This window comes from Orbicella faveolata, unplaced genomic scaffold, assembly GCF_042242905.1.
Source record: "Orbicella faveolata isolate gen_17 unplaced genomic scaffold, um_ofav_v1 contig_4, whole genome shotgun sequence".
Classification (NCBI taxonomy): Eukaryota; Metazoa; Cnidaria; class Anthozoa; order Scleractinia; family Merulinidae; genus Orbicella; species Orbicella faveolata.
In genome coordinates this window covers 5,280,001-5,303,925 of record NW_028301569.1, presented here as the reverse complement: position 1 = coordinate 5,303,925, position 23,925 = coordinate 5,280,001, and the positions used below count along the sequence as shown (strand labels likewise).

Here is a 23,925-nt window from a genome sequence, read left to right as displayed (position 1 = left end):
ACTCTAGAAATACCTTTAAATATTAAAAAGATGTTATGCTTCATTTGCAAAAGACAACGGCTACATTCCTATTTTAAGATTTGATTTATGTCGTCTCTCTCTAGAGCAAAGAGAGCAAAAAGTAAGGGTTTGATTACCGAGTGAGGCTGAAAATTTGCTAGCTTTCAGCGAATTGTTAACTTTTGTTTTCAAGAACTCAGCCCGCTCGTGTACGATAAGTAAGAACAAAATTAAATATTCACAGTCACGCTTCAGTAGCGGATTGAGGCTCCATTGTAAAGGGTGGGGGAGGGGGAGGGGAGGGTACAGAGGTCCCCTTAGACCCCTCTCCTAGATTGACCACTTGCTTGTTTGTTTCGTGTCTAAACTGAAACTCGAATTATTTCTAATGGTTTAAAGGAATTCATTTCGTTAAAATGATTTCAATTTTAGCCACCTTCACGTTTGAATCTACTTGCTAGGTATCGTGACCAAATCTTGCTACGCAATGAAGTTCGCGTACACCACGAACATATCAATTTTTCAATTCTTCCGTTTTGAAAATGGAGAATGCTCCTCCGCTTCGACCAATTACCAGTATCCCACTAAAGTCCTGACGTTTATTGCCAGGATGCGATTTTAAACGAGGCTAGCGTTGGACTAATTACAACATTCGTCGACAAAATTCGGATAGCAAATTAATTTTTGGCCGTTGGTATCCACCATAAACATCCACTTCCCTTTTGTCAGGCACAGAATTGTCACTGTCATTGACGTGCTTTAATAAGCGGGCAAATGAAAACGAAAGTGGACATGTTAAGTGTTGTCATGTCAGTGTCATTTTCTTGCAGACCACGTAATGGTTCTTTCAGGTCCACCGCCCGTTAGCAAAATCAATAAACAAACCGTGGGTAGGAGGTTCTTAATCAATCAGTCAATCAATCATAATAGTCAGTCAAGCGTAACAGTCTCTTTTCGCTCTTTTCGTTTCAAGTGCATACAAAACAGATTTCACAAGTTTTTAAAGACTTTATCAGTATTTATCTATTTTGTAAGTTCGGTCTAGATTCAGATGACAAATCGAATCTTCTACGGGACAGGTTGTGTATGAACTTCTACCAAAGGGTTTTCTTTTTACCATTTCGTGCTGTGTATTCTATTAAAACTGCGCTTCGGATCGGCGAACATGGCATCCCTAGCTACAACCCTCAACACTGCTGTTGACGGAGCCACTTCTAAGTAGTAGTAGTACGTAGTAAGGTGAGCCACCTTTACAACATCCAAATTTACCCATTAATTGTTCTATATATGTCATTCAACCTTAAAACATCCAAACATTCGCGTTACTTGAGCCTTATTTGAAACCATCGATTGTGTTGTTACATCTGAATATATCTTTCTATGCTCCAACGATAAAATTTAAATGCATGCGTTTAGAAAACTAACATCATTTGTTGAACACTAAGACCAGTGTGAAATGCATTCTAACATTTTCAACTTCTTCGATAGGTACGATCAAATGATTATATTAAACTTGGATCAATTCACTTACTTACCGTTATTAACTTTGAACTGAAGGCTCTATCCTGAGTTGTTTGCAGGACGAATAGAATAAAATGGTTTTTTACAAAGTTGTTTCACTTCCACCATTGGGCTGCTTTTCGAGTTTTGAAAAGATAATGTACATTTCGCGACTGCTGTGGAGGATATTACTTGCTTGAAGGTCGTATCAGGATCGCGTCATCAGACAGGATCAGATATAACAGGCGACATGAACAGGTGAAATTCATTCAAACGTAAACGAGTGGGATGGGGACCAAGCGAATGTTTGAGTATTGTTGAAGTGTGTTCAGCGTTGGACGGAAAATGAAGAAAAAAACAGATTTTTATACAAAGAAATCAGGTAAGTTCGTGGTTCAGAACAAAGAAATATTAGACCTTGCTGAGAAACTGGGAATCGTTGAAGCTATTCCCAGAAAGACAAGTATACAGAGGAATCGCTCAAACATTCCCAGTTCTAGTCCAATTGATCATTACAAAAAATCTGTGGCTATTCCCCTTCTTGATTCCCTGATTAGTCAAATGCAAGACCGATTCTCTGACGAGGATCGCCACGCCCGTCACCTTCTTTATCTAGTACCCTCAATCATAGTTAAAAACACCCTGGAGCTATCTGAAGCAACAGAAAGCATGCTGTTCTGGGAGAATGACCTTCCATTTCCCAAATCCCTTGGAAATGAGCTGCGAAGATGGCAAACGATGTGGCAGTCAGCAGAGAAGAAACTTCCAAGTAATCTTCTATTAGCACTTGGCGCGTGTGACGAGGATGCTTTTCCAAACATCCATCGTCTTCTGCTCATTGCGTGAACCCTACCAATCAGTAGTGCGGAAGCTGAGCGGTCCTTTTCGCTCGTGAAACGGATCAAAACCTGCACCAGATCAACGATGTCTGAAGAGCGCTTTTCAGATCTCGCTGTTATTGCTATGCATTACCCTGAGAGATTCGAGGTAGACGAGATATGCGAGGCCTTTGTAAAAGCTCATCCTAGAAGACTATTTCAGGCTACGTTGTTTGATTAATGAGGTATGTAGAGAAACGACAAATAACTATTGATGATACTGCTGTCCCTTTCAATCATGCATTATTATTTTTTGGTTCCTGGCTGAGAAATAAGATAAATTCCAGATTTTATATCATGCCTTCACAACTCTTTTGAAGTCTCGGGAATGCTGCAAAAGGCGTTTTAGAGGGAAAAATCGGAAACATAATTTTTTTTTGGCGGGGGGGGGGGGGGGCATGGCTCCGGACCCCTTAAGAGCTCGTGCCAGAGGTACGGGGCCGTAACTCGCCTTCCACACCATCGGCGTTAAAGGTTACTACAATAGTGTACAACTCCCCCCCCCCCCCCCCCCTTTCAGAAATTCCTGGATCCGCCCCCGTTAACCGTTGACGGAACAACATTGAATTATAATTGCAACATGGCTAAACAAACTGCTATGATATATCTATAGTTGAAAAAAAAGGAATTGGTACTTTTGAGTGAATATTATTTTTTTTAGAGCGTCGGCAATATGTGGTATTTTTCCAGTTTCAGCAGGCATGCAGCTTGTGTCGAGCGGACCGAACTTCAATCAATCCTAGAAAAATTCTAGCACAATGTTCTTTTCAAATGTATTTTGATAGATTTTAATGAGAAGCACAAATGTGCGAGTAGGCAGTCCCATATTTGGTGCAAGACAACCTAAACGTCCAAGCGATGCCTCTGCATGAAGCGGAGGAAACTCCTCAACAAACCCTCGAGGGAACAACAGTGTCCCATGGGACTTTATCCCAGGGAACAAATTCAACAGCCGGTGGACAACAACACACGTTTTCTAGTGACACGCTACCAAGTCTTGTGCAGAGAAATAACATCAGATATTGACGTTGTAGTGCCTGGCACACGTTCTGGCTCATAAGCTGCATACGTATGACATAGCACCGACAAAGTAAAGTTTATAGTAAGAACGAAATAGTGTGATTATTCGGACGCTTATGCCAGTGTTAATTATTAAATGCCATGATTGAGGCCTGTTTCAGGCAATAGCTACTAAATCCAATGCCTTACTAATCACAGGCGGCCCGAGCTCAAAATCAAATAACTGGGACGTGATCCGGGGGGGGGGGGGGGGGCACCGGAATCTCGTTTGATGGGCGTGGCTCTATTGTATTGTTTCCCCCCTCCAGCCCTTTAGAGTCAGCAATTAACCGTGAAGTTGACAAGACGTGAATGTACGCTCCTTAATTGAGGAGCCATGAATGAGACAACAATAAAATCCAGTTCTGCTGCAATTAAGTGCTTTCAACAAGTGATTGAACATCCGTGGTTTCCTTTTCGCGACCAGTGACAATAATAGCAAACGTCAAGAGTCAGAGCAAATGTTAAAGAGTGTTGCTAGCCGCTTAATAAAAACTTTAAAAAAGGGAACCTTTGTTTTTTAAACAAAATCTTTATTCAACGACATCACTTTTTAGACAGTGTTGTTCCTACACTATTTCTGAGATTGCTGATTATATTGAAAATGCATGCTACAGTCCTATGCAATGCTGTGCAAAATCATCGAAAAACAAGCAACAAGATTTTTTCGCTCCATTCCAGAAATTCGGTGTAGTGCATTGCTAATGCATGCTTCAGTGCTACAGTGCTGTGCGTAATCATAAGAAAAAAACAAGCAACAAGATTTTATTCCTCCTTCGAGAAATTCGGGAACCGGAAGAACTTCCTTTTTTCCGAGTCCCTGGCGCCTTGTTCGATCTGATCTCTTTTAGTTTTGGCCTCGTCGCCGGTGACAGTGATCTGCCCCACGTGACGTCGGTTGGAGAAGTTGTTATTGCGCGTGCCCATGTAACAGTACTCCCCAGGCTTCGTGATGCGGAAACACGGCGGATTGCAGGAGGCCGGTGCGCTGTTCAGTAGAGAATCAACTTTGCCACTAGTGTAACACCCTGTGTTGAGGTGCAGGTTCAACTTCTCAGCGTCAAATTTATCCACGTGATCAACCACCTCAAGAGGCAAGCTGGAGCAAGCAGAGGGTTTGAGTGAACTGCATCCTTCCTTTACCCAACACACGTTGGTGCGATCCGTGCCTGAAATGAGATCAGATGTAGATTTTGGTTCCCGTGAAAATACTTCTTGCTCGTTACAGGCTAAAGGCGTTTGCGAAATACATTTTCATATAATACTTTTATGATGTGTTCTAACAGAAACTTGGTAACTTTTCGAAACAGTCGCTCAGCGTTGTTAACTTTCAGTCATTGCATTAGTTATTTAACACCTGGATTATTGCGTGGGCCTTTTATATGGTCTACCTAAATATGACAAAATTCGTGGTTTTCAAAATGCTGCTGTTCCCAGACCCGCCGTAGCAAAACACCAGGATAACAGTGCAACCGTGCTCCAAAATAAATAATTGGCTCTCCATCGAATCACCCATAGTTTGTAATGTCCTCCTAATTTTTTCGGCACTTCATGGATTACTCTTAACTTACATATCAAACCTCCTGCTCATTGCTAACTTCTTAATTGCTGACTGTTCACAGTCAGTGTGTTTTCGTCGAGTTCCGTGGATTGTTCAATTCGTTTATGGAGCATCTTCAATGTCACGACGCGAAAAAAAACTAAGGAGAGAGCAAAAACTGCCCCCCCTTGAACGACATTCTCGCCTCGAGAACCGGTTGGCCCTCTCGACTGTGGGAGTCTGAGTACCAGGACCTCGTTGCTATGGGGGCAAAAAATGCTTGATCGATCAAACTCGAGAAAGACGGGAAAATAAGATACTGTCAGCAGTCTATCTTACTTATCACACCACTACTGCATGATCTCTCTCAAAAATGCTCGCTCAGTTTTTTTTTCCCCTAACTGCCCTTAAAACATTCCTCTTTAGAAAAGCTTATAAATCATATTAGTATGTATATTGCTTTCATTCTTCTTTTACACATGTTCATTTTTGTCTTACTGCATTGAATTTTTAAAAGGGCGACAAAAAAGTAGCAAAGTCAGTCATGCATTCATCTCACTGAGCCCTGTTCGTAGTTCGAAAAGACATCCCAGAAAATTCGACGGAGGAGTTTCATCTTCAATGTTCAGAGAGTACTATTTTATGGCTCGGAGCAACTCAGGTGATGGCCGGGGAAGCTTAGAGCTTCACATGATGCTGTTGTCTGCTCTTTCTTTGGTTTAGGAAAAGATGACTGAAAAAGGGATCTGTATCATTGGAAAAGGGAGGGTACAATGTTACCTACGTACAAACATAGCACTACTGCAAGGTATTTGTTAGTAGATTTGTATGGTAACACTCGGTTCAAATCAAATTTGACCGAAGCTGATACTGGATACTCACGGTCTGTTCCTTGTCCAGCTCTACCTGTTGGATTGTTGTTTGACCCTACGAAACAAAGTCAGTGAGGTAAATTAATCTTACTGCGTTAATACTCACTCTTACTACCTCACTTGATATCTCCCTGTTGAGTTTTCAAGAGTAGTTGGTTTGAGAGGCGCTTCTTTACAATTCTACGTTTGTGTTCGCTAAAAAAACTGAGCAAAAATTGATCTCCCTCTAAGGAAATCACTGGATATTTCCCTTTCGGTGTTCTAAGAGCATTAACACGGGTACGTAGACAAATATTCAGTGCAGTTTGGACCAGAAAACGGCAAAAATCTCACTGACACTACTCGTTAAAAGAAAGATGGTGCATGGCAGGGGTCCTTTTAACATAGATTACGTCACCTTTCTCTTCGGTCTTGAAGTTTGAAAGGGTTCGTGACCGTTCCTTGACCGATTAGTCTATACCCAAAAGCTGGGTAAAAAAACTACTGAGACTCATTCAAGCTCCTCAGATGTCCATGAAGTCACAACACTGAACGAACTGAACTGAATAAACCATCTGAAAGCAGTGGTTCACGGCACCGCTCAGCTGCAGCGGTATGGCCAAAACCTTGCGCATGCGCACATCCATATTACTCAGGCGGTGACATTCATGAATAGCCGTTTCTTTCTTGTTAGGACTCACCAGCGTTTTAAATGTTTTTTTCCCAGGAATTTCTGAGAATTCCCGGTTATTTATTTATTTGTTTTTGCAAAGAAACACGAAGGAATTTTTTGATAATTCCCTAGATTTCTTGGGATTTATTCTTGGGAATTCTAAGGATTTCCCATGATTTTCTTGAGCAGTTTCGAACAGGCAGGCATAGCCAGGGGTAAGGGTCCACTGCCCGGGTGATATGTCTCTGCGCATGACTGCCGAACTGTAAGTTAATAGTAGCGTTTGAAGAACAAGAGTTCCTGTAAGATGTGAGGTTTGTTTATGTTCGAGAATAAATCTGCTTGTTGCTATTACCGACAATCCTGAGATTAGTCTTTAATCCACAAGCTCTTATATCGAATCATGTAACACTTTTAAATGGTCTATATCAACTGAACTGAGCTATGAAGGATTTCTTACCGGACCAGACGAAACAGATTACATCATCTGTTGTAACTGTAATGCGCTCGGGAAAGAAGCGATATTCCATGGCGGGATAGGTCTGCACAATGTTTCCTCTCTTCCCCATTCCCACGATGTAGTAAATATTGGACTTCTGGTATTTTTCAGGAAGAAGGTTTCTTGATTTAAGTAGGATCACGTGGCTTCTGTCTTGGAATGTTCGTGCGACCTGAGCTGTGTTCAAGGCGAGTTGAAGGTCCGTTGTACCGTCTGTAGCTTTAGTTTTCGGGTTATTCTTAAGTCTTCAAAGAGAAGTTCATATATTTATTATTTCTTTATAAAGTTTGACTAGACAAAAAGTAAGAAAAAGAGTGCATTATGAAACTCAAACGGTTAAGTCTGTGAATGAAACCCTCAAGTACGTGTGACCAAACAAATAGAAGCTATTGGGCATCAGTACTTTCCTGCTGTGTTGTTTATTCTGCCTTACAAGATGAGTTTGTGTGTAAAACTTCCTGAAGTGCGACAATTGAAACGAAAGCTACTGAGCAGTACGTTGCTGTGGTGCTGTATATTTTGTTGTACGTACAAGGTGCTATTCACATAAAGTCTGTGGACAAAATCATAAAGTGTGGCCAGACAGATGAACGTTATCGAGCCGTGCTGTTACTGTTTACTATGCTGTACAAGGTGGTTCTAAATTTCACGTCTGTGGATGAAACCCTGGTGTGTGACCATGCAAATGAGAGCTATTGAGCAGTACTTTCATCCGGTACTGTTTATTATGCTGTACAAGGTGGTTCTAAATTTTAAGTCTGTGGGTGAAACCCTAGTTGTGACCATACAAATGAAAGCTATTTAGCGGTACTTCTTTCTTTCTTTTTTTTTTTTTTTTTTGTGGTGCTGTTTCTTTTTCTATACGAGGTCGCTCTAAGTGTTACCATTTATTTTTCATAGTATTGTTAGATTATTTAAGTCAAAGGTTTCAGGAATGACTTACTTATCGTTGTCTTTAGCAGTAAATTCACGCGGACCATCATCGGTTGTAATGTTGTATCTGTGCAAAAAATATTGATAGAATTGTCATCGACAATAACACAGAGAAAAACGTAACTTAAGTAAACGTCTAAAGACAATTGGAAACGTCATGCCGTGTGAAAGTTAGTTTTGGAAGAATTGTAAAGTTATGGGTGCTTGATTTGTAACCATCAAACGTATACTGGGGGACTCTGTCTTTTGAACTGAGTGAACTTGTCAAGCTGTCAGACACTCACCGTTGGTAGAAAAGGGAGAGGGGTGTTGATTACCATGGGTTTTTTTTTTCGCTGTGTCACGATCAGTCTTAAAGTTTTTTGTCGTCAATGGATACCATGTCGACTGAATCCTCTGCAAGAATATTTGGTTACAAATCGACCATAATATTAAGCCACCATCTTGGATCTACTATCATGGATTTTATGGTTTTCAATGAAACAATCGCAAGTCAGATAAAAACATTTTTTTGTCATCAAAATTTGTCTGAAAGATAACTGAATCCGCTACTGGAAGTATGACCCTCTCGAAATGTTAACTGTAAATAGCTACAAAAACTGCATGGAGAGGAAAGGGCTTGTACGACGGCTGGCAAACTCTGTCTCCAGTGTGAACGTCGTTGAAAGTTTCGAATGTAATGTAAAAGAGTTGCAATGATACGTTCACATAATGCATGTGTTGTAGTTTTAATATCTTCAGCAGTGGATGTAAAAATACAGGCGATCAGGATCATATCATGAACAGAATTATGAATATTTTCCAGCTTCTTCCACAAGATTAATGGGGATTAAGCTCTAATTTGAATAAAATAGTAAGACTTTGCAATTGTAAGAAGGGATAGAAGAAAGAAAATAACTTTTTGAAACTCCAACATCAAGTCCATTTTAGGTTGGTCCAGAGTGGTTTTAGTATTTGACTCACCTTATGCGCAACACGCATCTTTGAGTTGTGTTGGTAGGAAAACAAGGAACCTTCCACTTGTACGACGAAAATTTGCCCTCCATGTTCACTCCGTTGTGGTTTACGACAGTGGAAGGAGCGTAGATTACTTCAGGGGGGTCCTGCACAACGACGTACTGCTTTTTCCTGTCCGCTCCCTGTGACAATAAATGCGACTCATACGGCAACCCTCTTACCAGGGGAACTGATTTGTCTATGCAGCTGTCCAGGACGCCCTCGCTTTTTTCGAGGAAATTTGTGATAAATCGTGTCCATCTACCTCCCGCCGCTATGCACTCAGTAGCATTAATGTACTTCAAAGCGCCTTTTTGTGATTGTTGATTCATGCACAAGTCTAGAAAACGAAATCACAAACAAAGAGTGAGCTCACGAAGGCAAATCACAAGGGTAGCAGTACAAAAAAAGCATAAATATGTGTTTAGCACATAAGCGGTTTACTGATTAATTTAAAAATAGACTTCCTTTGGTAAGCATGTGTCTACCGCACGTTCTGAAATGTTCACTTGGATGTGCAGTTGATTCAACATTATTTTCTTTTGAATTTGGGTCTATCCGTGGAAGTTCAATTCTGTTAGTTATTTTCTTTCCAAGCCAGATGAAACACGTAGGCTCAAAGGTCGTTTCCTTGTTAAGCGCTGCGGTGGCCTTGGTTCCCGAAGGGCTTAACAGGTGAGATTAAACCACGAATCATCCAAGCGGAAGTTTGATCTCAATCAGTATTTTCGCTTCATTAAGATTTTACGCGAGCATATGAAATTAGTTGAACTTAACAATTGAAGTGAACAATGAAATAGCAAATATTATGAGAAACGTGTTTCGTTGAAACTCGTTCACTCTAAACACGTTTCCATGCTGATTTGCACAGCATTACTCTGCCAAAGTTTCACCCTTGACGTTGTTACAACCAAGGCGTTCGTGGAAACTCACATTTATAACCATAATTGGGGCTTTTTACGTATTTCTTCATTAAATCCAGGGTCTTTTTATCGCTGACCAGGATAGCAATGTCCCTCCACGGTGTGGGGCCCCAGTAGGGATAGTAATCACGCTCCTCAGGGACTTCCAAGCCCCTTCTTGTTCCTGCAGCGTTTTGTCGCGTGTAAATTGCCTTGTCCTTGTTCTTAAGGGATTGGTCAGCGGTAAATAAGCCTATGGCATGAAAAAAGGAGTTGGTTTCGTTCTATTCAAATTTGAGTTTTATAAACTGTCTGACTACAGTAACCTAGTAACTACTGCTATATTTCATTGCTTTTAAATTTCTAGCACCTGCTAAAACAGCTAAGGACATGGAAATTCGAATTTGTCCGGTCACATAAATTTCTTACTCACTAAACACCAGTCACTTGAAGGGTAAGTATCCCGGATATTTGGTGTCATTTTGAAAACATAAAAATGTTTTTGCATCAACAGAAACCGAAAAATAACGGTCCAGTGGTGTGATCAATTACCACAAAGTGGACAAAACTACCTAGTCATAGACGAAGTGTGTCTGAATAGATTGCAACTTGGAAAAAAAAAAGTTGGTCTAATTTTTTTGAAGTTCCCACATTTTCGTCTTCAAAATGGGCTATAACAGACCATAATTTGTTCTCTCAAGAATTGGTTGATTTCACTCTTTTGGCGTCATAGAAATATCTGGTAAATAAGTAATGGTATTCCGTAGTATGGCTTTGACCTAAAAAGATCAAAATTCATGTGATACTTTGAGGCGGTGTTACACTAGGGAATGTTTTGTCAGTGCAACTTGTCCTTAATTAATGTCTCACAATTGTGTTGCCGTCATAATTTACGTAAAAAGCTGCCTAATATAACATACCCTGCAACAAAAAATTTTCACGATTGTTTTGTTGCCGTAATCATTGTGTAAGGTAGAATTCAGACCTTGTACTTTTCGCAATGATTTTCACAACGCTGAAACGAATTTTCAAAGCGTTTCGCAGTGTGACAACCCCGTCTCACTCTCTGTATTTAGTCTTGCTCCAGTTATTTTCTGCCTCTTCAACAATCACCCCAATTAAAAACAGCTCTAGTATGTCTTAAATACTCTCACCTTTGTTTCGCTCCCTTGCGTAATAGGTGTGGTAAAAATAGTATGGCTCGTGAAGTCCATAAGTCTTTTTGACGTAGCTTGTTTCAGGGTATGCGTAATAAAAGGGCTGTTGAGTTTTTGTTTGACCGTTACGGATAGTATGAAATTGGAAATCAGTGCTGGCAGAGGTTATTTTGCCATCGGGAAACCTCTGTTCGGGAAAATCCTGGCACGTGTACTGTAAGATGACTTGTGACTCTACCATGTCATCGGTCTTTTGTCCTGTTCCGTGTTGATTTGTCCACATAATCTCCACCTCCGTTTTCTTAGCGTCCTTGCCGCATTCACTCATGTAAAATTGCTATTATATCGGGAAATGAGGGGTTTTAAGAAAAAAGGGCATGTTAGCTCAGATTGCATATATAATAGCAAAACTATAGCCGAATAGATAGAATATTCAATCATGTGCACTGCATAAAGAAATCCGACTCGCGTTTTATCTGTAAGTTTAAGTTTAAGTTTAATGATACTTTGTCATGCTAGTACAAGTAAATAAATCACACTTTTTGTTTTCCATGCATCGGCGTCGACTATAAATGTTTCAGTGCTTTATTGACAAATCGTAGTGGAAAACAGAAAACAAAAATAATCGCACATTTTCGAACACAGCTACATTCCTCAAATTTGACGAGTTAAGTCTTCTTCCTAGAATTGTAAGTTTTCAATTCAGAAATATATTAATATCAAAAATTTAAATTTCATCGAGAATATTTGACACTTGGTTTCCATACAAACGCTGTATTTGGTGGCATAGTTGCCTTTATTACCCATAATTAATCACCATGTCCTCTCTTACGTAATATGTATGATCAGTTACATAGCTTTAGCTTACGCCGCCTGTGCACTGTCTCGATAAATATTAACAATGCATTTTGTCATAGACTACAAAACAATCCGTTTTTTTTTTTTTTTTGGCGTGGGTCCACTGATGAGAAATCATGGTATTATTTGTTCTCTTCAATTGAATAAGTAGAATAATTATTGCGGATTGGAAATGTTTAAAACTACCACTACCACTTAAAACGTTTTGTATCTTTTACCATTGGCAGCTGTCTGTTTTCGTTAATGGCATTTACTGTTGCCCGGCTGTTCAGTGCGTCACCCACGTTGTATCCTGCTTTACCATTATTCTAGAAAGAAAGAAGGTCATTAAAATATTTTTAAATATTTGTATATATACAGTACAGCCCGAAAATGTTGCACGCGCAAGAACACGCAACCCGCCTCGAGAAGTAAAAATGCCGTGTTTTTTTGTTTTTGTTTTTGTTTTTTTTTTTTTTCCTGCGGTTTACCCGCAAAAACATTTAAAACGCAAGAAGTTGAAAGTCTAACCGCAAGAAACCGCAAGAAGCCGCGAGAACTAATGAATCTTACCGCAGGCCGCAAGATGGCGCAAGAAGTTGCTGCAGGTCAAACTGTCTGTTCGTTTATAAGTGCCATGTTGGCGGTCAAAATGCTCAGCGCTTGCTCGCAATGTTATCCATAAGATATGTCACTGCAGTGGGAAGTGATGTATTTCGAACAGCTGAGGCCAGGTCTGGATTTATGTTTGCTTATACTGTGAAAATAATATCGTTTTTGCTTCTGAATGCCAAATTCGTTGTCATTCAGAAGTGTTGGTTTGTTCTTCCTGCGTGATCTGTGAGCGAAGACAACTTTCGTTCAAATCTCACAATGGACCGCTGCGTGCGTAAACAAATGAGAACTACGATTTTGAAAATTTCTTTAAGTAATTTTCTATCAGTTTGAAAGTGGAAGAAAAAGCAAAGAGAACCCATTTCAGTACAGCTGATGACGTACGCCCAACATTGGTGTCCTATCCAAAGACAGAAGTTGTAAATATAAAGTCGTGACTGCGCGCCAATTACGTGAGAAATAGGCGCGCAGAAGACCAATCACAACCGAAAATTTCGTTATTGCATCAATGAAATGAAGACCTTACCTGCGAATCAAACAGTCTGTTGGCATTTTGGACGTTTTCGCCCTCACCGTTTATTCGATTGTTTGATCCAGGTGGAACGTGCATGTATATATCTGACATGCAAGGCACGAAAAGAGCAGCCAGCAGGCAGCCCAAATGGAAAATGGTCTTCATGATCTGTTAAAAAGAATAAAGGAAAACAACAGAGTTAAAAAATCCATTCGTTAGTTTGAACTAAGTAGTCATGAAAATGGAAATTGATTTTACGGCCCTGCTCAAATTCATGTCTGTCGCCACAGTGTAATGCTCTCCTTATTTTATTGGCGAGGGTATTTTCGACACCGTAGTCTTTGTTTTGTATACATCAAAAGCACAACTTCTGGCACTATAAACAGATTACTTTAAGTATCACGAAAACTTTCGGGGCGTTTGCCTTTGAAGTCGAGTTTTCTAGTATACCCAGGAAAGTCCAAACGGTCTACTCATAGCCAAATTGATTAAACTCAAAAGAGCAAAAACTAAGGTTTTGATTACCGAGTAAGATTGAAAATTTGCTAGCTTTCAGCGAATTGTTAACTTTTGTTTTCAAGAACTCACAGCCCTGGTGTACCGATAAGTAAAACCAAAATTAAATATTCACAGTCACGCTTTAGTAGCGGATTGAGGCTCCATCGTTAAGGGTGGGGGAGGGGGAGAGGAGGGTACAGAGGTCCCCCCAGACCCCTCCCCTAGATTCACCACTTGCTTGTTTGTTTCGTGTCATTTCTAATGGTTTAAAGGAATTCATTTCGTTAAAATGGTTTCAATTTTAGCCACCTTCACGTTTGAATCTACTTACTAGGTATTGTGACCAAAACTTGCTACGCAATGAAGGTCGCGTACACCACGAACATATCAATTTTTCTATTCTTCCGTTTTGAAAATGGAGAATGCTCCTCCACTTCGACCAATTACCAGTATCCCACTAAAGTCCCGACGTTTAGTGCCACGATGCGATTTTAAACGAGGCTAGCGTTGGACTAATTACGATATTCGTTCACAATTTTCCGATAGCAAATTAATTTTTGGGCGTTCGTATCCACCATAAACACTTATTTCCCTTGTGTCAGGCACGAAATTGTCACTGTTACTGACGTGCTTTAATAAGCGGGCAAATGAAAACGAAAGTGGAAATGTTTAGTGTTGTCATGTCAGTGTCATGTTCTTGCAGACTACTTAATGGTTCTTTCAGGTCCACTGCGCGTTAGCAAAAATCAATAAACAGATCGTGAGTAGGAACTTCTTTAAAACAAAAAAAAGTATTGAAAAAACCGATTAATGATTTCAGCTCTAGCTTACCAACATTTTCAATGAACAGTCAATCAATCTACCATAACAGTCTTTCTTCGCTCTTTTCGTCTGAAGTGCATACAAAGCAGATTTCCCAAGTTTTGTAAAGATCTTATATTTATCTATTTTGTAAGTTCGGTCTAAAATTCACATGAAAAATCGAATCTTCTAGGGGACAGGTCGTGTATAAACTTTTACCAAAGGGTTTTTTTCTTTATCATTTTGTGCACCGTATTCTATTCAAACTGCGCTTCGGATCGGCAAACATGGAATCCTTAGCTAGAACCCTCGATACTGCTGTTGACCGAGACACTTCTAAGTAGTAGTAGTATGTAGTAATGTGAGCCACCTTTATACCTCCAAATATACACATTGTTCTCTGTCATTGAACTTTACAACATCCAAACATTCGCGTTACTTGAGCCTTATTTGAAGCCATCGATTGTGTTGTGTCATCTGAATATATCTTTCTATGCTCCAACGATGAAATTTAAATGCATGCGTTTAAATAACTAACATGATTTCTTGAACACTAAGCCAAGTGTGAAATGCATTCTAACATTTTCAACTTCTTCGGTAAGGTACGATCAAGTCAAATGAGTATATTAAACTTGGATCAATTCACTTACTTACCGTTATTAACTTTGAACTGAAGGCTCTATCCTGAGTTGTTTGCAGGACGAGGCGCAGAAACATTATCAGTTTTTACCGCAAGTCTTTATCTTATCTATGGTGCTTCGGGATTCAGGATTTGCACTTGAATGGGAATTGTGACTCCCTTTGTCTGCACGCCTCTAAGCTATTCTTAAAATGTCAAATTTGCCGTGCTATTCACGTGATTCACATTAAACTGGAGAAAGTCGAGTTCTATAGCATATTTATTGGTTATGTCTCCAGCTATTTTGGGAAGAGTATTTCGATTTTTACCGTTAATTTCTGTTACAAGGAGCCATACACTACTAGGCGACATTACTACATCCCTCATGGCTGGTGATAAATTCTCACAACATTAACCTTCAAACTTCCAAGCTAATGAATAGCTCTTAATGTGTCGGCGACGCCTTTGTTATACCTTGATAGAGATGCCAAGTCCCATACATGTTATGCTTCGTTGCAAAGTAAGTTAAAAGTAAATTGATTTACGTCATTACAGCAGACCGTGGCTACATTCTTTTTCTATTTTGAGATTCGATTTTTGGCGCCTCCCTCTAACAGACTCTTTTGTTTCTGATGAAAACTTAATGATAAACATTATATCACTTTGTTAAATGCTTGCACGCATGCTGTAAATCTAATTACTTGCGCGCACAAACGCTTTCATGCATTTACATTGGTTTGCGAAGATGTCTCGTAAAACCTATATTAGATTGTCAAGGAACCTAAAAGGAGTTAAAAATGCTACTCATAAAGACTCTACAAATGTCTCTGAATATTAAAGAGATGTTACGCGTGATTTGCAAAAGACAGTGGCTACATTCTTACCATTACCAAATTACCAATGATGTGATTCACGTTAAACAAGAGAAAGCCGAGTTCTAAATAACTATTTTGGAAAGGGTCAGACACATTTATGCGACATTAGCAAACTTCTTTGGGAATAAAACTCTATTCTTGTGAAAATGATTTGTGTTGTTCTTGCCAACCAACATGGCTTAAGTGCAAATCACCACATAAAGAGTGTCGTATTTCCCGTGGGACTTCTAGCGGTGGAACTTCCTACATATTACGTCAAAAGACTCTAGAAACACCTTTAAATATTAAAAAGACGCTATGCTTCATTTGCAAAAGATAACGGCTACATTCCTATTTTAAGATTTGATTTATGTCGTCACTCTCTAGAGCAAAGAGAGCAAAAAGTAAGGGTTTGATTACCGAGTGAGGCTGAAAATTTGCTAGCTTTCAGCGAATTGTTAACTTTTGTTTTCAAGATCTCACCCCGCTCGTGTACGATAAGTAAGAACAAAATTAAATATTCACAGTCACGCTTCAGTAGCGGATTGAGGCTCCATTGTAAAGGGTGGGGGAGGGGGAGGGGAGGGTACAGAGGTCCCCTTAGACCCCTCTCCTAGATTGACCACTTGCTTGTTTGTTTCGTGTCTAAACTGAAACTCGAATTATTCGTAATGGTTTAAAGGAATTCAATTCGTTAAAATGATTTCAATTTTAGCCACCTTCACGTTTGAATCTACTTACTAGGTATCGTGACCAAATCTTGCTACGCAATGAAGGTCGCGTACACCACGAACATATCAATTTTTCAATTCTTCCGTTTTGAAAATGGAGAATGCTCCTCCGCTTCGACCAATTATCAGTATCTCACTAAAGTCCTGACGTTTATTGCCAGGATGCGATTTTAAACGAGGCTAGCGTTGGACTAATTACAACATTCGTTGACAATATTCGGATAGCAAATTAATTTTTGGCCGTTGGTATCCACCATAAACATCTACTTCCTTTTTGTCAGGCACAGAATTTTCACTGTCATTGACGTGCTTTAATAAGCGGGCAAATTAAATGAAAACGAAAGTGGACATGTTCAGTGTTGTCGTGTCAGTGTCATTTTCTTGGAGACCACGTAATGGTTCTTTCAGGTCCACTGTCCGTTAGCAAAATCAATAAACGGATCGTGGGTAGGAAGTTCTTAAAAAAAATAAAATAAAAAGAGTATTGAAAAGCCGATTAATACTTTCAGCTCTGGCTTACGAACATTTTCAATTACCAGTCAGTCAATCATAACAGTCAGTCAATCATAACAGTCTCTTTTCGCTCTTTTCGTTTAAAGTGCATACAAAACAGATTTCACAAGTGTTGAAAAATACCTTATATTTATCTACTTTGTAAGTTCGGTCTAGATTCACACGACAAATCGAATCTTCTAGGGGACAGGTTGCGTACGAACTTCTACCAAAGGGTTTTGTTTTTACCATTTCGTGCTGTGTATTCTATTAAAACTGCGCTTCGGATCGGCGAACATGGCATCCTTAGCTACAACCCTCAACACTGCTGTTGACGGAGCCACTTCTAAGTAGTAGTAGTACGTAGTAATGTGAGCCACCTTAACAACATCCAAATATACCCATTAATTGTTCTATATATGTCATTCAACCTTAAAACATCCAAACATTCGCGTTACTTGAGCCTTGTTTGAAGCCATCGATTGTGTTGTGACATCTGAATATATCTTTCTATGCTCCAACAATGAAATTTAAATGCATGCGTTTAGAAAACTAACATGATTTCTTGAACACTTAGCCGAGTGTGAAATGCATTCTAACATTTTCAACTTCTTCGATAAGATACGATCAAATCAAATGAGTATATTAAACTTGGATCAATTCACTTACTTACCGTTATTAACTTTGAACTGAAGGACCTATCCTGAGTTGTTTGCAGGACGAGGCGCAGAAACAATACCAGTATTTACCAAAATTCTTTCTTTTATCTATGGTGCTTCGGGATTCAGGATTTGCACTTGAATGGGAATTGTGACTCCCTTTGTCTGTACGCCTCAACAAAAATAAGCTATTCTTAAAATGTCAAATTAGCCGTGCTATTCACGTGATTCACATTCAGCAAGAGAAAGCCGAGTTCTAAAGTATTTTTATTGGCTATGTCTCCAGCTATTTTGGGAAAAGTATTTCAGCTTTTACCGTTAATTTCTGTTACAAGGAGCCATACAGTACTAGGCGACATTACTACAACCCCCATGGGTGGTGATACATTCTCACAACATTAATCTTCAAACTTCCAAGTTACTAAATAGCTCTTAATGTGTCGGCGACGACTTTGTTATGCATTGATAGACATAGCAACTCCCACTGTAAAAGAATAATAAAATCTAAAGAGATGTTATGCTTCATTGCAAAGTAAATTAAAAGTAAATTGATTTACGTCATTACAAAAGACAACGGCCTCATTCTTTTTTTATTTTGAGATTCGATTTTTGGCGCCTCCCTCTAACACAGACACTTTTGTTTCTGATGAGGACTTGATGATAAAAATTATATCACTTTGTTAAATGCTCGCACGCATGCTGTAAATTTGATTACTTGTACAAATGCTTTCATGCATTTATATTGGTCGGCGAAGACGTCTTCTAAAAACTATATTAGACTGTTAAGAAACCTAAAAGGAGTTAAAAATGCAACTCAAAAAGACTCTACAAATATCTTTGAATATCGAAGAGATGTTACGCCTCATTTGCAAAAGACAGTGGCTACATTCTTACCATTACCAAATTATCAATGGCGTGATTCACATTAAACAAGTGAAAGCCGAGTTCTAAATAACTATTTCGGAAAGGGTCAGACACATTTATGCGACGTTACCAAACTTCTTTGGGAATAAAACTCTATTCTTGTGAAAGTGACGTTTGTTATTCTTGTCAACCAACATGGCTTAAGTGCAAATCACCACATAAAGAGTGTCGTACTTCCTGTGGGACTTCTTGCGGTGGAACTTGCTACATATTACGTCAAAAGACTCTAGAAATACCTTTAAATATGAAAAAGATGTTGAGCGTCACTTGCAAAATACAGTGGCTACATTCTTACCATTACCAAATTATCAATGACGTGATTCCCAGTAAAGAAGAGAAAGCCGAGTTCTGAAAAACTATTTTGGAAAGGGTCAGACACATTTATGCGACATTGCCAAACTTCTTTGGGAATAAAACTCTATTCTTGTGAAAACGATTTTTGTTGTTCTCGTCAACCAACATGGCTGCAGTGCAAATCACCACATAAAGAGTGTCGTATTCCTGTGGGACTCCTTGCGGTGGAACTTCTCAAATATTACGTCGAAAGACTCTAGAAATACAGAGATGTTACGCTTCATTCGTAAAAGACAACGGCTAAAATTCCTATTTTGAAATTTGATTTGTCGTCTCTCTCGAGCACAATTGATTAAATACTTTTCTTCTGAATGATAAAGGATAAAATCACAGCGATTTAATAAATGCGTTCACACATGCTTTCAATAGTCACTGGCACAATTTCATCTATTTTCATTGATCTGTGAAGACGTCTTTTATACACAACTAAACTACTGAGATTCTACTGAGAGATCTGACTAAGTATTAAAAGTCCTGGTAGAAAGAGAATCTAGAAACATGTTTGAATATTAAGTAGCACTTTCTGTAAAAGCCTTTTACTCCGTTTCGGGTCGGAAAAACGTTTGCCCTAAAACTTTGCGGCAGTGAATCATCTTGGGTCATAAGCAAATGAAATGACTTTAGTTTTTCGAAATACGTTAAAATATATATACATTTTTTACTGGTCATAATAGTCAGAGCGGCCGAGGACCTAAAATTGAGCATGACGAAAATAGAAAATTGCGTAGCTGGTTTTGGCCAGTCGTTTTCTCAGGAGTAACATTTATATGACTGTTGCGGAATACTGGCAACAGGGGGCTATTTTACAAAGAAATAGAGTTCACTCCAGGAATAATAGTGGTGTTGGGAAGTTTTGGGCGACCTCAGTGAATACCTCGGCGATTTAAAATCACTATTGCGACAGTACATTACTGACCCCTTTCCGCGAGTTTTTACGCTTAAATAGACAGTGAAACAATTGTACTGCATTCATTAAATCCCAGAAGAAGAAAATCATAGAAAAGCTCTCCATTTGAAATAAAACGAAATCAATGATGTTTTGAAAATGAACTGACAAAACATTTAATACTGCCAAACAGTATATCCAGATTCAAATAACCGTTGTTTCTAAATATTGTAGCTGGAAATTGATGATGAAACCTACGAGTCTGGCGTGCGGTCAGTCAGACTGTATGAAGTAACTCAGGTCAATCGTATCTCTGGGAGATAACGCCACTCCTTCAGCAGTTTCTTGCCCGATTTGCCGCGAAATATTCGTTACGACCATTTGCAAATAAACATAAACCTAGAAAAGCTGTCCAAAAGTGTAAAGATAAATTGTTCCAGCCCGGATTTTGAGTGGAAAAGGAACACTGGAACATGCTAGAGGGCATGAAAAGAATTGTCTAAAAGCTCTAGTTAAATGCCCACACAATGGCTGCGATCATGTTGCAGTGCGCGAGTGAAATCATAGCGCACTGCAATAATTGCAAGCGGAGGAAGATCACCTGTCATGGCTGTCCTGAGGAAATCAAAAAGGGTGATCTGGCCCAGCACCAAGCAACGGAATGCTATTATTCCCAAGTCGACTGCCCACTTGGATGTGGCCCCAACCCACCAAGGTATGAACTTAATTTTATCCTCTGACCATACTAAGGCCTCAGATGAAATTACGAACGACTTGCGCACCATACGCATCTTGGCAGTACATACATACACATATATCCTTTATTTAAACAAGGTAAGATTTAAAGTTCAAAGCTTTTGGGGTCGTGTAACATTAAGTTCCTACTAACACTGTCGAGGAACTATCGGGTGATAGTTGCTCCGCGGAAATTTGATGTTCTTAAAACAAATATGCTAGTTTTAAGAACATCAAATTTCCAAGGGGCAACTATCAGACCGATAGTTCCGAGACATAAACACTCTATTGTCTTTATTGTTCACCACAAAATTTTCTTCCGCGCGCCAGTTCAAAATTCATATTGAATTTTTCAACTTTTTTAGATGAAAGTCGTGAAAGCCAAATGGAAAATTTGAAAAAGAAAACAAACAAAAACCCTTTTAATACAATGACAATTGTTTACTTTCTATGAGCCCGCTTGTTTACAGAAATATTTTCACGGACGAGTACTATCCATCCGGGCATTTTCCTCGGACGGGCACTACGCGCTGCTAGTGTCTCTCTACTGATGAACACTATCGCGTCACGTGATCAATTTTAACCAATAAGAATCGGAGAAAATTTAGTGGTGAACTGTAATAAAATCATAGTTTTTCTGTTGAAGAACCACCGGCTAATAGTTACACAATGCAGAAATTTGATGTTCTTAAAGCCGTAAATATTTGCCCTAGAAGCGAAGCTATCCATTCGGCTATTTGTCTCTCCACAGAGGAAAAATATGGTGTCACGTGACCAATTTAAACCAATAAGAATCGGAGAAAATTTAGTGGTGAAGTATAATACGTTACTCTAAATTCTAAAATTCCTTTAATCGATGAAGGTAATTTTTGCTTTGGAGAGTTAAGACCTACCTAGCCCATTTATAATTAGTGACCTTTAAATGTGTATTTCAGAGGTCATGTCAGTTTACATCAGCACTCGTGCCCGATGAAGGCAATCAAATGCCATGTTCCGGGATGTAAAACAATGACTCCGAGAAAAGACACGAGGACACAGGTATATGATGCTGCCAAGTCCCGCTATGATTTACAGCATGGCAAAAGACAGAGATTGCTGGCAATAATAAAAGCAAAGGTAAAGAGTCAAAATGGCATTAATTTATGCACATGAGTAACAGTAACAGTAAGATTACTGAAAAAAGACAAAACAAAACAAAACAAAACAAAAAACATAACTACAATATAGAAATACTAGCTTGTACAGGAAACTGATAACGAGGTGATAAATGAGAAGGAAGAGATACTAATCTCGTTCTCGTGGCAGATCGAAAACTTCCATGCCCATGATTTCGCTGCTTTCATGGAAGAGAGTTCGGATCCCCTGACAAGTGGACAGATCAGAGAAAATACACATGGAGAGCGATTTTGACCAAAGACCTCAATTTGTTTGTTCATCTGGCGAGTGCTACCTTTCCAGCTACAGTGGAGATAAGGTGAGGAGATCTTCCGAAATAGTGGCGTTGTCTGTTTCTTTTATCATTGCGCACGATAATACACGCGTACCTACTGAATAAAAATTGCAGTGGTCTTAGATCACAAAAAGTTTGCATATTGCCTAAAAGAAATATTGAAAATCTCTCTAGTTTAAAGAAAATTGTCGAACAATATGGACTAGCATCCCATTAAGGGGAGAATAGAAATACTCCTAGTCGCTTCATGCGGAAACCGGCCGAAGCACCAGCCTGATGAGTCACTTGGCTGGTATGTAGACTTTACCTTAACATAAAAGCTAATGGAAATTTAAATCCTTTCTTTTAATACAGAATGGTGCTATTGCCTGGAAATGAAAATGAAACAGTTTTCATTCTCTAAACAACAACGCTTAAGGAGGGCGAGATGTGGGGTCGCAACCTGTCAAACTTAAACAAATGGGTGGATGGCGACGAGAACATTTCAGTAAAGTTTCTCGTTTTTTATATGTACCTTTGATGTCACAATCACCTTTTACCTATTTTAACTTTAAGCATGGTACAATTCAGTGAATAGAGAATTATGGGCCCGCGTCTTCAAGTTTCTATCAGTAAAACGATCACAGTGGGCTTTTGCCAAGTCAATTTGTACATACTTGATATAGATTTTAAATTTAATTAGGTATGAAATAAATAAAAATCAAATTAAGCGGTACGTGGTAATCGTCACGCCTTGAGTTCCCGAGAGAAGCGACCTACATCGTTTATATAAGCCGAAATAGTTGTCCCGCAAAATTCAAAAAGGATTTTGTTGGAATTCCCAGAAAGACAATAGGTTAAACTAAGATTCCGGTGGGAAAGTCGTGAACGTCTGAAAACGATACCTTAAAGTGATCGTTGTCTTTTAGAAAACCGCGCAAACTTTCGCTTTTGTCCTTACTCAAGAGTAGATAGTCATAGCCCTCTTGGACCTTCCCTTGGGATAGCTTCACCAAGATTGGAAGGACATCGAATCTCTTTGTCAAGGTCTCCAATATCTCGGCTAATTGAAGGTGCTTCTCAAAATAGTCTTTTGCTATGTCATATTCACCAAGAGACTGAAACACAGTTTCTAAGTTTCCGTAAGCTGCTGCTTCTCCTGCTCTGTCATCAGTTTCTCTCCTCATGGCAAGTGCTTTCTTAAAATAATCATTTGATTTGTCATACTGACCAAGAGACTTTAACACAGTTTAAACACAGTTCCTAAGTTTCCGTAATCTGCTGCTCGTCCTGCTCTGTCACCAATTATCATGATAATCCTGATGGCAAGTGCTTTTTCAAGATATTTGTTAACTTTTTCATATTCACCAAGAGATTAAAACACAGTTCCTAGGTTTCCGTAAATTGCTGCCTCTTCTTTTCTGTGACCAATTTCTATTTTTATTACAAGTGCTTTCTTAAGATATTCTTTAGCCTTCTCATATTTACCAAGAGATTAAAACACATTTCCTAACTTTACGTAATCTGCTGCTGCTGCTTCTCCTTCTCTGTCACCAATTTCTATCCTAATGGCGATTTCTCTCCCAAGATATTCCTTAGCTTTGTCATATTCACCAAGAGATTTAAACACAGTTCCTAAGTTTCCGTAACAGCTTCCTTCTCCTTTTCTGTGACCAATTTCTATTTTTATGGCAAGTGCTTTCCCAAGATATTCTTTGAGTTTTGTCATATTCATCAGGAGATTGAGACACAATTCCTAAGTTTCCGCAACAGCTTCTTTCTCCTTTTCTGTGACCAATTTCCATTATGGCAAATGCTTTCCCAAGATACTATACTCACCAAGAGATTGAGACAAAGTTCCTGAGTTTCCGTAATTTGCTGCTTGACCTGTTCTGTCACCAGTTTTTACCCTGATGGCAAGTGCTTTTTCAAGATATTCTTTAGCTTTTTCATATTCACCAAGGGATTGAAACACAGTTCCTAAGTTTC

General features: G+C 39.1%; 1 protein-coding gene and 3 pseudogenes across 1 annotated transcript; 2 read left to right on the top strand and 2 right to left on the bottom strand.

Moving 5' to 3' along the window:
- The first annotated feature begins 1,590 nt into the window (after positions 1 to 1,590).
- Positions 1,591 to 2,559, top strand: LOC149101172 (52 kDa repressor of the inhibitor of the protein kinase-like; annotated as a pseudogene).
- Positions 2,560 to 3,949: 1,390 nt separating this feature from the next.
- LOC149101171 (protein DD3-3-like) lies at positions 3,950 to 17,688 on the bottom strand. The gene is made up of 10 exons (XM_089276147.1): positions 17,623 to 17,688; positions 12,967 to 13,122; positions 12,065 to 12,154; positions 10,986 to 11,325; positions 9,863 to 10,084; positions 8,897 to 9,269; positions 7,944 to 8,000; positions 6,962 to 7,245; positions 5,860 to 5,904; positions 3,950 to 4,606 (listed from the first exon to the last, which is right to left on the bottom strand). Exons 2-10 carry the CDS (start codon positions 13,117 to 13,119, stop codon positions 4,203 to 4,205), a joined length of 1,968 nt encoding a protein of 655 aa, XP_089132273.1. The 5' UTR covers positions 13,120 to 13,122; positions 17,623 to 17,688; the 3' UTR covers positions 3,950 to 4,202.
- Positions 17,689 to 20,299: 2,611 nt separating this feature from the next.
- On the top strand, positions 20,300 to 22,477 carry LOC149101170 (uncharacterized; annotated as a pseudogene).
- A 316-nt stretch (positions 22,478 to 22,793) lies between these two features.
- Positions 22,794 to 23,925, bottom strand: part of LOC110041194 (uncharacterized) — a 2,170-nt pseudogene continuing 1,038 nt past the window's right edge.

What these genes read in the sequence shown, in the direction of transcription:
- LOC149101171 (XM_089276147.1), bottom strand. Translation starts at nt 13,119, where the DNA reads ATGAAGACCATTTTCCATTTGGGCTGCCTGCTGGCTGCTCTTTTCGTG. An exon ending in AAAACAGACAGCTGCCAATG is followed by an intron (nt 11,326 to 12,064) that starts GTAAAAGATACA and finishes CCGATATAATAG; the next exon opens with CAATTTTACATGAGTGAATG. An exon ending in ACTGCTAAAGACAACGATAA is followed by an intron (nt 7,246 to 7,943) that starts GTAAGTCATTCC and finishes TTCTCTTTGAAG; the next exon opens with ACTTAAGAATAACCCGAAAA.